The 15163-nt window shown below is 43.0% G+C and overlaps 1 protein-coding gene across 6 annotated transcripts in view; it reads left to right on the top strand.

Annotated features, from left to right (window-relative positions):
- LOC119485011 (plexin-A1-like) overlaps window positions 1-15163 on the top strand; it is a 233385-nt gene that overhangs the window by 179392 nt on the left and 38830 nt on the right. For all 6 annotated transcript variants that reach the window (XR_005206159.1, XM_037764274.1, XM_037764301.1 and 3 more), the window contains 4 exons: window positions 5929-6080; window positions 8925-9048; window positions 9188-9324; window positions 13465-13632. Coding sequence is in view for 5 of the 6 variants with exons in the window: in XM_037764274.1 (XP_037620202.1) it covers window positions 5929-6080; window positions 8925-9048; window positions 9188-9324; window positions 13465-13632 (581 nt within the window). In the remaining variant the exon portion in view is untranslated. The remainder of the gene's footprint in view (window positions 1-5928; window positions 6081-8924; window positions 9049-9187; window positions 9325-13464; window positions 13633-15163) is intronic.

The following is a 15163-nucleotide window of genomic DNA, read 5'->3' on the forward strand; positions in this document are numbered from 1 at the left end:
ATGTTGGTGGCAGTCAGAAAGCGGGTGTAGAGGAACTTCAAAAAGCAGCAGGAGGAGAAACATACTGCAGGTTTGAGAAGAGACAAAGAAGAAGAAGAGAGACACACCGGAGGAGGCGTGAGCCGCGCTGCCAGCCTCACCTCTTCTCCTCTCCACTTTTGACATTTACCGTGTGACATTTAATGTCAAAAGAACATCCGCAGGCGACAAAGAAAATCTCTCCCCTTTTTCTGCTGCCATTTCATCCTTTAGTTCTCCCAAAGAGCATCACACATCCACCTCACAAATTGAATATTACTCCACTTTCTTGCCATCCGTTCGGTCAAATTCCCCGTTTGATGCCCCCTTTTTTAAAAACAAATCTTTTTGCTTTATTCAGGCTTAAAATAAGGTTTTCTTCATCTGAATTCAGTGCATTCTTGTTTTGCAAAACATACTGTAATATACAGTATGTTCTTCTACGCTGGACTGCAGCCGCAACAAAAGTTTTTCACAGGCTGTGCAGCGGCAAGACAGCACCCAGAAAGTGAAGCCAAAACATCTCGATTGCCAGCTGTTGGCTGACTGTGAGTTCAGGGAGAGCTTGATTTGATATGCAGCGTTATTTTCTATAAGTGGAGCACACATTTCAAACGTCAATATCACAATCGATGATGTTCACTTAATTGTGGGAAGCCAAAACCTTGACCGCGATTAATATTCAATAAATTGTGCAGCACTAATGTTCGCTAATATGATAATGTCTAAATTGAGCTTATTATCTAAACATGCTTCGGCCTCAGCTTTGATCTTTATGTTTGAAGGATTCACATCTTCGATCTTATTCTTTTTCACTTGTACACATGTAAACATTTAGTGGCAGAGTGGCATATTATCCCCGTCATCACTCACTACAAACTTTCTCACCATCCGCTCAGTAAAATCCCTCTTTCCCTGTTTGATACCTCTTTTCTAAAACAAATCTTTTTGCTTTGTTCAGGCTGCTTTGTTCATTTCAGCAGCACGCTAGCTGCTGTGTGGCCATTAGCTCGCGGATTAGCCGCTAATTTCATTTGGACCGGAGAATGTGTGTTGGACCGGGAAGGGAACGAGAGAGAGAGGGTGTGTGTGACCAAACACACAACATACAGACACATATTATACACACAAGCTATCCAGAGCTATCAGAGCAGCAAGCGTTGAACCCATTTGGTGTCGTTTCCAAGTGTGCTATTGCCCATTTGACGTTGTTCAATAGTGTGCAGTTGGGTACCGTTCCACTAATGACTCTGGCACCTCAGCACTGTACTCCAAACACAGCAATTGATGTTTTAGGCTCTAAATGATTGGTTTTAGACCAAGAATTTGGCTGTTAGGCTGCGAAAGTGCTATTTTTATTGTGCTGCATTTATTCTCTCTCTGCGCTGACATTGTGCACTAAGATTAATTAGTTCTCCTTTCACAACAAGCAAACACACAGTCTGTGGGTGTGAAAGCATCCACGAACACACTCGCACAAACAAAAAAAAAACACTCCAACAGGCAAACACACTCAAGACATTCAGATGTAAATGTTTAAAATCAGAGATAAACATAAGCTACAACTTACAAAGCGTTGTTTGCATGGTATCCTCAAAATCACAGCCACACAGACAGTGACACACACACACACACATACATACACACTGTCTGGCGCTGTGTCCCAGTGTAGTGCAGCAGTGTCCTAGTACTGGCCTTGGATGCTGCCTGGCCCTCCATCATCCATCATCTCCTGCCTGCCTTCTCCTAGGGGACAGGAAGAGCATTACAGCTAGCCCTTAGAAACCAATTAAAACAACACGGGCCGTGCCAATGTGTGTGTGTGTATGTGTGTGTGTGGGTGTGTGCATATTTAGTGTTTAAGCATGTGGCACACTTCTGTGCTCTGTTTTTTTTTGCTTCTTTGTGATCTTTTGTATATGAGAAAGTGTTTTTGTGTGTTCTGACACTGCGTGGAATAGTGTCAATTTGCAGCGTCGTCGTCCAGTTTCACAGCTTGCGTATGTGCGAAAGGCCAATGATTCCTCCCTCATGTATTGTTAAGCTGCGATATTGGCCTTTGCCAGACTTCTTTATCTCTCTCTAACTATTTTTTCTCTTCCTTGTATCTTCTGTCCCTCCTTCCAACTTTCCTTTATCAACCCCTCGATCCTTTTCACTTTCCCTTCCCTACCCTTTCCATCATCCTTCATCTATCTTGTCCTTCTATCATCTTCCCCTCTTCCTTCCTCCTTCTGTCGACCAGCGTCTAGAGAGATGTCTTTCTCTTTAGAGGCCTGTATTGACCAGTCCTCTGTGATTTGCCGGTTGTGTTTTAGAGCTAAACAATAAGTCTCACTGTTACAGAGCTGAGAGAAATAATAAAACAAGCCAGTGCTGAATAAATACATGCACTTTATATTCATAAAAGTAATATTTAGGGCTGTCAGAGTTAACTCGATAATAACTTGTTAACACAGATTTGTTTTAAAGCCGCTAATTTCTTTAACGCATAAACACAACTTGCGATTTTTAGGTTGTAGCGGGCTTAGTTTTAAAGCTAGAGTGAAGATACTGGCATCATATGAAACTAGAAAAACTTAAGGAATCCATTGGTACCTATACTAGCTCGTCAACAAGGAGGTTAAATAACGCTCCAAACTTACACTAAATGTTGGCGAGGAAAACCTGGCATGGCCATTTTCAAAGTGGTCCCTTGACCTCTGACCTCAAGATCTGTGAATGGAAATGGGTTCTATGGATACCCACGAGTCTCCCCTTTACAGACATGCCCACTCTATGATAATCACATGCAGTTTGGGGCAAGTCATAGTCAAGTCAGCACACTGACACACTGACAGCTGTTGTTGCCTGTTGGGCTGCAGTTTACCATGTTATGATTTGAGCATATTTTTTTTACTAAATGCAGTACCTGTGAGGATTTGTGGACAATATCTGTCATTGTTTTGTGTTGTTAATTGATTTCTAATAAGAAATATATACATACATTTGCTTAAAGCAAGCATATTTGAGTGTTAAATACTTGGCAAATCTCCCTTTTAAGTACATTTTGACCAGATAAAAAATGTGTGATTAATTCGCAATTAATCGCGGTTAACTATGGACAATCATGCGATTAATCACGATTAGATATTTTAATAGATTGACAGGCTTAGTAATATTACAACTGTATATCCACTAATGTGCTGATGTCTAAATTTAGCTTATTTATCTAAAAATGCTTTGGTCACAGTTTTGTTCTTTTTGTTTGTTAGGATTCACGTCTTCAATCATTATTTTTTCACTTGTTTACATGTAAACATTGAGTGGTGAAGACTCATATTATCCCTGTCATCACTCACCTCATTACCTCCATCGGTTTGTTTGTGACTTTTGAGAGTCTTCCACATCATAGATAGTCTTCTGAAACCTTACGCCAAGTTCATATCGTCTCTCTCTGCGTCCCCTGCTTTGCCCCCTTCCTCCTCCTCCTCCTCCTCCTCCTCTTCCTATAACTAGCAGATGCTATCTGTGCACTGCCGCTCAGCCGGCCACAATGGGCCTCACACAAAGCCTCCGACACAACGGGACAAGTCGGAGACGAAGAGGAAAAAAGGGAATTTGAATGGGTGTGGAGCGCCGCGACGGCGAGCGGAGAATGGAGCGAGTGTTTAGGCTGGTGGCTTTTATCAGAGAGGGCTTTTTGTTTGTGTTGTTTAGTTGTGTTTGCAACAACTTGTGTATGAGTGAGTGTGTGTGTTTTGATAAGCCCGTGCTTATAGAGAAAGAGAGATTTGATTACCATATCTGAAGATTGTGACTGGTGCACTACTGTGTGCCACTCAGTCTTTTTGTCTCCAGCTAAAATATTTGCATTCAGGCGCACTGACAAAGAGACAGAGAGTGAATTAAGAAGTCCGGAGAGGAAGAGGGAAAGGGCGAGGGAAGGAGGAGGGATGTTCATCAGAAGCCAGAGCTGCTGTAAGATGGAAAACACTCCTTAATTGTATCACTGTGGCATTTCAGTTCTGGCCTGCATGACACTGGGCTTTGTTCCCATTGTGTGTTTCTGTTAGTGGTGTCCTGAACACCTGTGGCTTTTACTGGCCCGCCACCTTTTCTATAATGATGTCAGACTGGGGACCATCGTCAGGTACCAGGTGGAGAATAGAGTTGTAGAGAGCGGATCTAATTTATATGTGAGACGGTAGATGCACTTAAAGGAAGTGTGACAATTAGGTTGATCTATTGGCAGAAATGGAAAATAATATTAATAAGTATGTTTCCTTTAGTGTATAATCACCTGAAATTAAGAATCATTGTGTTTTCGTTAGCTTAGAATGAGCCGTTTCTATCTACATAGGGAGCGGGTCCTCTTCAAAGAGTCCGTCATGTTTCTACAGTAGCCCAGAACGGACAAACCAAACACTTAACTTTTTCTGCTTGGGCCGGAGTCGGTAACGTTACTCGCTCCCGTTGCTACTGTTCTCTGTCTCTTGCTTCATCACTCACTTCTCACGTACACACACACACACACACACACACACACACACACACACACTGGCTCTGCATCATTTCACTGGAATTGCTGCTGCCAGTGGATTTGCCAATAAAGGCTAAGCCAAAGTCAATTTACATGGTGCTTTGTCGTAGAGTTCAACTTTGGCCAAGTGTAAGAAATCAACCAAGAGGACAAATCGTCACTATGACATCGAGCTGGCAGCACATACACTTTTGCAGCAGCACACAAATTCAATTTGCTTTTGGACTTTCTGGTGTGACCAGAACTGTTGCTACTAGCTTTACCTCTGGCCAACAAAAATACAAATCATTGGTTCACCAACAGTTTTGAAATACGTATGTGGTTTCTGTCACTTCACCCCCTCTTTCCACATACGTGTGTTTGTCCACGTCTGTGTAGACTGTTGTGTGTTTCGGTTATACTTTCCACAAGGACAGTCACACAAACATGAGCTGATATGGAATCACGATGAAGGAAATGTTTGGATCTTTTATACTACTGTATGTGCGGGTTTCTCCTTCCATCCGCGTCTGCCTAGTTAGAAAAATTTGGATGTGCACGGACAGGTGACCCTCGCAGATGCAGCAAGCATAAATCACGCTTCATGCGATCTATCTTACTGTATTATCTACACAAAATCAAAAATGATACATGGGTGTGTGTTTGTATGCAGTTTTCGTTGTACTTATAGAGGAAAAGTCTGACTGATATGAGCTTAACCAGCGATCATCCATTGTATCATTCCTTTATGGAAAGCCAGGTCAAAGTCTGACCTTCCCCACACCCCCTCTCCATCCACCCACCAGCGTCTCATCCCCTCCACCCTTGTCCCACCCTGCTGCGACAAAAGACCCCACCCCACCCAGCCATGTTCTAATCCAATTAGCTTTAACACTAATTATGCTAGTAATGACTGATTACCAAAGGGGCCATTGTCTGCATTGTGGGCTAGATGAATGGGAGCGTGATCAGCGACTGGGCTAGCCTCGGGTAGCCATTAGCACCTCCGCACACCTTTCGCAGACCTCTTGGGGAATGACAGGGAGCAGAGGTCGCCGTGCGCGGTAATTGTGTTCAGTAGATTAATCGTCACAAGGTTAAATGAGAGATGTAAGCGGGGGCCCGATGGGTGCGTCCAGGTTAAGTGTGTGAGTTGGCAGGTTGTGAATGTTTGACTGAGTTGAGGTGGAGTTAATGGATCCGAGGTCATTTTTCATCTCTCTTAATGAGGTGGTAACTTAAGTACGTGATTCATCGAGAATGTGCGATGACCATAATGACTTCAGTAAACTGCCATTCACGCTGACATACGATATGTGTTCTATGATGTACTGCTTTGGGTAAAAAAAATCAATTGTCCCATATGTTCTGGCTAACATATGTCCTCTCTAATTTGTTTTTCCAACCAGTTGTCTCCGGAGACGGGGCCCCGGCAGGGAGGAACCATGCTGACCATCACGGGCGAGAACTTGGGTCTGCAGTTCAAAGACATCCAGAGCGGCGTCCGCATCGGCAAGGTGGCCTGCAACCCTCAGGAGGACCAATACATCAGTGCTGAGCAGTACGTTGACACTATCTCTGTCTTCATCTCTTCACTCCCACGCCTCATTGTTTCTGAGGCTCTCTGCTCCCGTGCTCGTCTTTGTCCAATATCGATGCGACACACAACCCTGCGACTCTCTCAGACCTCTCTTTCAGTAAAACCTCCACTTTCCTCCTTTCAAAACAGAACCACTCCCTTGCAAGCAGGCTCCTGCTGTGTTTGTTACTGCTATTTCTTTGTACAAGAAGTGCAGTCCATGTAAATCTCACAGCTTTTCGCGGAACCTTTTATATCGCTAATAATCAGAAGAATAGCTCAATCAGAATGGATTTACCTCATGTAAGCAACAATTAATTTGGCCCATTCTGAGAGAAAGTGTAACGACGTTTGGAGTGGGTGGTACATATCTTCTAAAAACTCTTCCACAGATGAACGCTTGTCGTGTGAACGCTTCCCACTGATTAAATTATGTTTACTGCTTTCTGGGAAATTCTGAATCACGGCGGGTGCCGCGGGTGGAACTTAACTCCCATTTAATAACTGAACTAGTTTATTCCGAGAAAAATATTACTCGTGCAACAGCAGTAAACAATCATGGTTCTCTCTTGAGTTCAGTCTGTTGGAGATGACTGAACTCTTTGTTTTAACTGTAAACAGGTCAACTCATTGCAATCATTTTCTAATATCATGTGAATCAATAATTAGATGTCATTAAGAATGAAAAAAAAGACACTTAACCACATCCAGTGGGACGCCGCAGCTACCCAGAAAGATCTGGGCCTTCAGTGAAACTACATCATGAGTCACGCTCTCTATTTTATTTTGGACTCATCCAGAAGCAGTGAAAATACAATTGAGGACGAGGAAACGTCGGGGACGCTCGTCACAGCTGGAGGTGTCCTCGATGTTCTATTTCCAACTATGTAGCTGTCGTCTGTACACAAATGCCCCATTTGCAGCTCAGTCCCAGCAGATTTAGTTTCCTCTCTGCCCCCTCACTAAGAAGGAAACTTAAGAAATGTGACTTTGATGATTTGACAGCCGCGACAACAGAGCGCTGTGCAGCGATGACAGGTGTAGAAACATAGTAGTCACATGTCAGCCTTGATATTGTTGCATTCACGCAGATCATACTGTTTTTCCTGCTGTGTAGCCGCGGAGTATTATTAGGCGGTTCTGTGTTGTAACTTTTTCTTTTACCACATGTTCATTTTGTTCGAGCTATCACACCCAGAACCACCAAGGTGTCTATGTTTAACCCCGTAACGCTGCACTGGCCTGTTGCCATGGCACCCGCAGGAGGACGAGGAGGAGGAGGGCGCGGCTGGCAGTGAGACTGTCATGCTAATTAAAAGTGATGTTAGCCATACGGTGCCATTAGTGGCCCGGTTGCTCTCGTCATTCCCGTGACCCTATCAGATCTGCAGCAGAGGAGACAGGACGGGGTTACGGGACTGACAGCACGGGTCAAAGGTCAGCTGGTGGAGAGAGAGAGAGAGATGGGGGAGGGGGGGAGAGAAGGAGGTGCTCTGACTGTTGGGCAAAATGTCGACACATATGTTCTCGCTCTGACTGTCTCTTCCCCTCTGCCAGCACTTGTACTTTTTGTGATTGGAGTGAAATTGAATTGCAAGAAAAACGCAGCACTTCTGGCCCTTTTAGCATTAGTAGGCTCGTCATTCACCTCCGTCATTAAATATTCACTAGATGGATTTGATTCCACGTTGAGAAAAGTAAATTATTTCCAGTGAGGAGAAACAGAACCTGGCGTAACCTCTTTTTATTGCCTTATTAGTAGTTTCTGTGTGTCAATTTGGCACATGTTTAATTTTTTACCATCCCATTCCACCCCGGTTATTTGATTGAGGGAGGTGTAATTTATAATATTGTCATCTTTACAAATGCACCATGCACTTTCTGTCTCTCTAACCACGTAATAACAGCTCAATGTGGCCACCTGTCATCTGTGCAGTAATGAGGCAAGTGAAGCCGCGGTTTTTCTAACTGAGAGCTGTCCAGCATTTTAATCACGGCCCCCTGTCATAGTGGCAGACCTGGGAATAAATGAAAGGGAAAATAAAAAACAATGGAAACGCGCAGCATCGGAACGTGAAATCCATTGTCGCCGCAGTTGCCATGGCCACCTGCGGGGAGGATGGTGAGCAGGAGAGTTAATAACTCATCTCGGGGATGGAGGGAGGCTGAGGAGATTTGTAGGATATGAGCTCGTTCAATTAATCAGCCTCTCCCACTTTAACCCCCCCCCCTCCTCTCTCTCTCTCCTCTGCAATCGCCCTTTCTCTCTGTCTCATTCGTTCGCTCTGGCTAATTAACAGTCAAGTGTGTCTCCAGTGGGTGAAACATGAAGTAAGTGTGAGTGTGTGTATGTGTGTGTTCGCCCCGTAGGCTACACTGCCACTCCTCCCCTCATTCAATCATTTCTCCAGTGGATTTTCATTTGGCCGGCCAGCACCTCGGGCCAAGTGCGATGCTTATGGTCCTACAGTACGCACTAATGCGGACACACACGTGAACACACACACACAAAACTCCGCCCTGTCGTAGCGCTGCAGATTTCCACTAATAAGAACATTTAGTCTGCTTTTTGTTGTTTTTATGAATGAGGCTTCAGAAACCGTTTATTCTGAACTATTGGCATTTTTTCTGAAGACAAATGTCGCACTGGCATCTATTGTCCCCCTCCGTCTCTCCGTCACCTGGTCCCGGTTCGGCTAAGCGTCTTTCATCTGAAATGGCTCTCATTATGAAGCAGACAAAAGAAAACCTTGCCATTCATGCATTTGTTTTCGTAGCAGTGATAATGGAACTCATCTCTCAACCTCTGTGTTTCCTCTTCTTCAGGATCGTGTGCCGGCTGAATGATGCAACAGGTTACCGGGTGCAGGAGGCTCAGGTAGAAGTGTGCGTCAGGGACTGCATTCACCCCGACTACAAAGCAGTTTCCACCAAAGCCTTCACCTTTGTGGTAAGTGTGTTCGTTGCTGAGTAAAATTACAGCTAAGACAAAGCTTATTTTGGGGATTTTTTTTATTGTATCTGACATCTCCATTGAAGCCCAGCAGCCATGATTCATCCACCTGTCCTCTTCCTGTGTCCCCCCTCAGTCTCCGTACTTTACCCGTGTCGTTCCGTCCACTGGGCCGCTGTCTGGAGGAACCAGGATCACCATTGAAGGCAGCAATCTCAACGCAGGCAGCGCTGTATTTGTGAAGATAGGACTCCACCCCTGCCGCTACGAGAGGTGAGCGAATCCTAATTAACTTAAACATTGTCAGTTTGTTTTGTTAGCTCATAGTTGGTAACAAGCCCAGGGTTATGGGTGCTTTACAACTTCTATAAATTATTGTAATTAGCTGTAAAATTGCAGTTATTAGTATGCACATTTTTTCATTGCAAAACTTTCATACTAGTTTACTATGGAGTTACTTTTGTGTCTTTATTATCCAACCAAACATAATAGGTTTGAGAGCAAAAATTTCCACACTAATCTAAAAAAAGGTTAAAGTGCAAAACTAACAACACTGCAATCAAAAAATGTTCCATTGCAGGTAAAATAAAATAATGATTAAAAATGTTTTAATGTGAATCCAAAAGTTTTGTTGGCTGTTGAGGTGAATCTCGTGGGCGGGACCTACGCTGAAAGATGTAAGACACATTGGCCAGTCTCGATCGGAGTTGACAGCTTGACAACATCCACTGTTAGTAAATGCACAGCACATCACAAATATCACCTATGGATTTGCTAACAAAACTTTTTGATTCGTTAACAAAACTTTTGGATTTGCATTAATACATTTTTAATCACAACTTTATTTTACTTGCAGTAAAACATTTTTTTGATTGCATGTCGATAGTTTTGCTCTCTAACCTACAGTAGTCTGTTTGTTTGCATAATAAAGACACAAAGATAACTATAGTTTACACTCATGTTGTGTGATAGTTATAGTCCTAAGTATTAAATACATCTATGATCATATAAATATTGTATCTGGCAATACTGAGGGCTAAGAAGGAATATACAGTGAGAAGTATTGCCACACAAAGGTCCTGCTGTTTGTAGAGGTATTTATAGAGCTCACTGGGAACATGGACAGTTTACATTTCTATTGCGCTGTTGTTCTCCACCAAATGGTGGAGAACAGTGTGCATGCTGCCTGCTGATTTTCTTACTGAAATACAGGGTTGGAAACGTAAAGAAAAATTCTGTCATTCTGATATTTTCTTTTTGGCTTATGCTCCTCTGTAGACAATTTCAACTCATAATGATTTCCCCCACCCATCTTTTACTCCTGCCACCTGCCATCTTTTCCTGTTTCCTGTGTTTTGATAATTATAGTTATTCCCTGTTTTGTTTTTTTTTAAAAACACCTTTTTTCTCTGGTCGCTGCCTTTTTGATGTGCAGAAGGTCTGAAAAACGCTGCCGGCAAGAGGATGACCTGCTGTACTGTAATTCACAGCAATTGTGAGAATGACAGCGTAGCCTTTTCTCGGGGAAGCTGATGTCATTGTTCAGTTGTGCTGTGAATGACTTAAGTGCATGGCCCACATTTTGTCAGAGATATGACTATAATTTAGAAGGAATGATATGGTGTTGCTGGTAATTGGTAACTCATATTTCTCCTGCTTTGAACTCTCCTTTTTTTGTAGTTTTTAGAATAATCGGCCACCGTTATCTTCCGTTGTCACTCACTCTGCGAGAGATTGTGGCAGGATTTAAAGAAGAGGAGACAAAGATCCAATTTGATATGACTCTAATTCCTCGAGCCAAAGAACTCTATTGTTTTCTTTGAGTCCCTTCCTGGCAAAGTGACAACGAACTGAGCTCTGGACTAAATCCACTCATGTATGGTGTCTGGCAGACGGCAGAGAAAAGAAACCTAACAGGAAAAGATTGTCAGAGAACTAAAACAAGCACCTATGTACTGAAAGGCAGAAGCTTCACTAGTGAAGGTAACTATTGGTAACAGGTAGAACATGTTTACACTAGGGCTGTCAAGGTTAACGCGTTAATATCGCGTTAACGCAAATTCGTTTTAACACCACTAATTTCGAACTTATTTAATGCATTAACACAACTTGCGATTTGTTTCGGGCTCATCTCTTAAAGCCAGAGTGAAGATTCTGGCATCATATGAAACTAGGAAACCTAAGAAATCCATTGGTACCAACCGTGTCATACTAGCTTGTCGCAAAGGAGGCTACATAACGTTCCAAACCTACGCTAAATTTTGGTGAGGAAAAACTGGCATGTCCATTTTCAAAGGGCTCCCTTGACCTCTGACCTCAAGATATGTGAATGAAAATGGGTTCTATGGGTACCCACGAGTCTCCCCTTTACATACATGACCACTTTATGATAATTGCATGCAATTTGGGGCAAGTCATAGTCAAGTCAGCACACTGACACACTGACACAGCTTTGGTTGTTAATTGATTTCCAATAATAAATATATACATACATTTGCATAAAGCAAGCGTATTTGCCCACTCCCATGTTGACAAAAGTATTAAATACTTTACAACAGATAAAAACTTTGCGATTAACTATGAACAATCATGCGATTAATTTGAATCAATTGACATCCTCGTATACATTTGTCCATTGTAGCTGAGGCACTAGTCCAGAGTTTGTTTCTTTCTTTCTTGTTTCTCTTTTTTGGAGTGAATTCTCTATAACTCTGGTGTTTTTATTACAGTGGTTCCCTCATCTCAGGCAACAAGTGACAGGTTAAACTAATGAGCTTGGACCTATCAAGTTCTTTTTATATCATATCAAAAGAAAAAGTAAAGGCCAATTTAAAGCTCTGTAGCACATCCCGAGAAAGGTGAACATAATAGTCTTGGCCTTTCATTCACTGAGCAGCAATAACCTTTATGGCCAAAGTAATGAACTGGTTGAGTCCATCTCTTTAATGTGTCTTTGTATTCAGTGGGGCCTCCGCTTTAATCAAAACCTATTTACCCCAAGTCACTCATCCTCTTATCTCCGCCTGCAACCCCATTTCTTTCCCTTCTCTTTTCTTTCTCTCTGTATCCCCTCTTGGCTTTCTTTTGTGTGGCCACAACCTTGTCAAAAATACGTACGCGGCACCACAGGCGCTCTCGGCAGCGACGGTGTTGTGAAAATGGTTGCCATGGAAACGCAGCACTAGTGGAATGTAGAAAACCAGCTTTTTTTTTTATATCGTCCTTCATTTTTTTCTTTCCATCTTCATTCCCTCTTCAGTCCCCTCTCAGTTTGAGGACGCTGTTGAAATTGCCTCCTGGGAGACGGCAGGGATGTGTCCGACAAAGACGCCCGATTCCCTCTGTTTTTTTTTTTTTGCTTTCTTTCGCCATTTCCACTCAGTATCCAAACCCAACCCCGCCCTACCGCAAGCCGCTAGATAGAGCCGCCAAAATAGGTTTCCACTCTTTCATCTTCTCCATCATCTTCCGTCTTTCTGTGGATTTCACTTTCACAGCAGATAACGGGGGAGGATTTGTGTACGGATCAGCTTGTTCTACTCGTGTTCAAAATTTCACACTGTGCCGCCTGCCACCATGCCTGCACAACGCACACACACACACCGTTTACTCACGCTCGCGGGGCACTGTAGGATGTTAGCAGACGACGATTGACACAAAACACATACTTACATAATGTTAATCTCCTACCTGCGCACTGTATTTATATGCAAATTCAGACTTCCACACAGTCAGAGCGCACCTGCTCAACACACTGATTACTCGCACACACACGGGCTGTCTCGCAGGTAGCTGTCCTCCCGCCGCTCGGCCAGCAGCGTCTCCCCCCTGACGAGGGGGTGAAGGGACGGTGGAACGAGCCACTGGAGTGGAGCACAAAGTTTCTGGCAGCGGCACAAAGTTTCCCAGCAGGTCACAGCTGGCTGCCTGTCTGCTAGGGAGGGAGTTACATCACACAGAGAGACGACCAGCCTGATCTGCCACTTCAGATCTATCAGCCAGAGAAAGCGCAGGAGGGAAGGAGAGACAGACAGAGAGAGAGAGAGGGGAAGAGAGAGAGAGCTTTGAAGTGCAGCACTCTGTGATTCGGGCTGATGAAACCACGGCTGGACAGACTGAAAGATGTCGGCCTTGTGGATAGGCGACTGTGTCACCATTATGTGTGTGCGGGCCTTTTTTGTCGCATCTGATTAATAATTTATGAGTTATTTAAGGGATGAAGTAGAACTTTTTTTTTTTCCTGTGCACTCACTTCAGCTTTTATTCTGTGTGTCTGTCAGAGAGTCGGCACCCAAATACTCAAAATCCTTTTCAAGAACTTCTGTTATAGAGTCCACTTTGAGAACAACCTTTCTATGTAACACCTCTCCTTCTCTTTCTCTCCTGTCCTCCCTTCATCTCCCGCTCCTCCAGGCGGAGCAACAAGGAGATAGTGTGCGTGACCCCGGCGGGACAAACCTCAGGCACCACCCCGGTCATGGTGGACATCAACTCCGCCGAGCTGAGGAACCCAGAGGTCAAGTTCAACTACTCAGACGATCCCACCATCCTCAAGATCGAGCCCGACTGGAGCATCGCCAGGTGAGGACACAATCAGTCTAGTCTGGGTGCAGGAAAGACAAACTTTTTCTGTGAACGTGGAGGATTTTGTGTGTTGCGTAGAAGCTTGCAGCTATCTCAAAACCAAGACTGATTAATTCCCAATATTGCATGCATCGTGCATGTCAAACCTGAAAGTGATTCCTGCTGAATAATTCAGAGGAAAGGTTTGAAAACTGGGCAATATTGGCATAAATTGGTGTATTTTGTTTTTATGTTGCTGCTGCAACATATTGCAAATCCCATCAGCTATCATTCTATAATGTCATAAGGTTATTTCATTATCTATAATTCACATCAACACAGTGTTTGATCTACAATTCTGCTTGATGTACAGATACAATACATTATTAATCCTGTGGTGGTTGCGCTATACATTAATTCCTTTTTTTTTTTTCAAGGAGCATAGCCAACTAAACTGAAATATGAACTCTCTGTAAAATGTGATAAATGTATTATTCTGCTAGCTTAGCCCTGGCTGGGTCTCGACTAACTAAACATCCTTCTCCATTTTCTCACTAGTTTGCTTTTCAAAGGCACATTATTATTTATTCTGTTTATCTTTATGTTTCTAAAGTAAATCTGTGAGAGCAGGAGTAGCAGTAAAGGAGGCTCCTGAAGCAGTTGATGAGCTGCAGCAGAGATGTATCTGTAAATATTACTTGACTTATTGAAATGAAACTACATAGCCACAGGACGAGTTCTTGTGCAAACACAAGCTGTGTTGCGGAGGGGAGGAAAAAAAGAAGAAGCTTGGAGCTTCCAAGTGCTAATGGGCTCACTAGCATGACCTAGAAACTCCTCAGCCAGCACTTACACACAAACACACACTGTTGACTGTCTCATTTACTGCAAAAGTATAGTTCCAGGAACATGTCATACATTATTTCCTGAGTTTTTTTACAGTATGTTTTTTCTGTTGCATTACTTTAAAACTTCTGAAATACAAGCTGGTATTCAAATAATGGAAGAATCCCCAAAAAATAGCCAGCGATGTCATCCATATGAAAAGTAAAGGCCGAACAAAAACAAATAAATTACTTGCACAGGTTGCATGTCATAGTCACAACCCTGTTGCTCGGAGATTGTCTTTAACCTTTTCCACTCCATCCTTCTTTTTGTGGTGTACATCATCTGAAAGCTGGGAACCTGAAGATTAACTTGAGATGCAGCTCAGCACTGTGTGTCAAGTTTTTCTAGTCATAAATCAGAAATATACATGAATTAATTAACATAAATTGTGAAAGTGTATAAGGGCGTATAACATTATGATGGAAGTATATGATGGTCATCCCCATGATCTATTATGTCTCGTACGTTGTTGCAGCAATTCTGGGTCGATAACATTTGCTACACAGATTTGGTGCTAAATTTAACTATTTTTTATCACTCAAGAATTGATAAAAATTATCAATAATTCCTCCTAAATACAACATTTAGACACCAAGACCTTGAGGAACACCATAGAAAAAGCCATGCTGTGATTTGGTTTCAAAAACTTTTGACATTTGGA

This window comes from Sebastes umbrosus, chromosome 1, assembly GCF_015220745.1.
Source record: "Sebastes umbrosus isolate fSebUmb1 chromosome 1, fSebUmb1.pri, whole genome shotgun sequence".
NCBI classification, from domain to species: Eukaryota; Metazoa; Chordata; class Actinopteri; order Perciformes; family Sebastidae; genus Sebastes; species Sebastes umbrosus.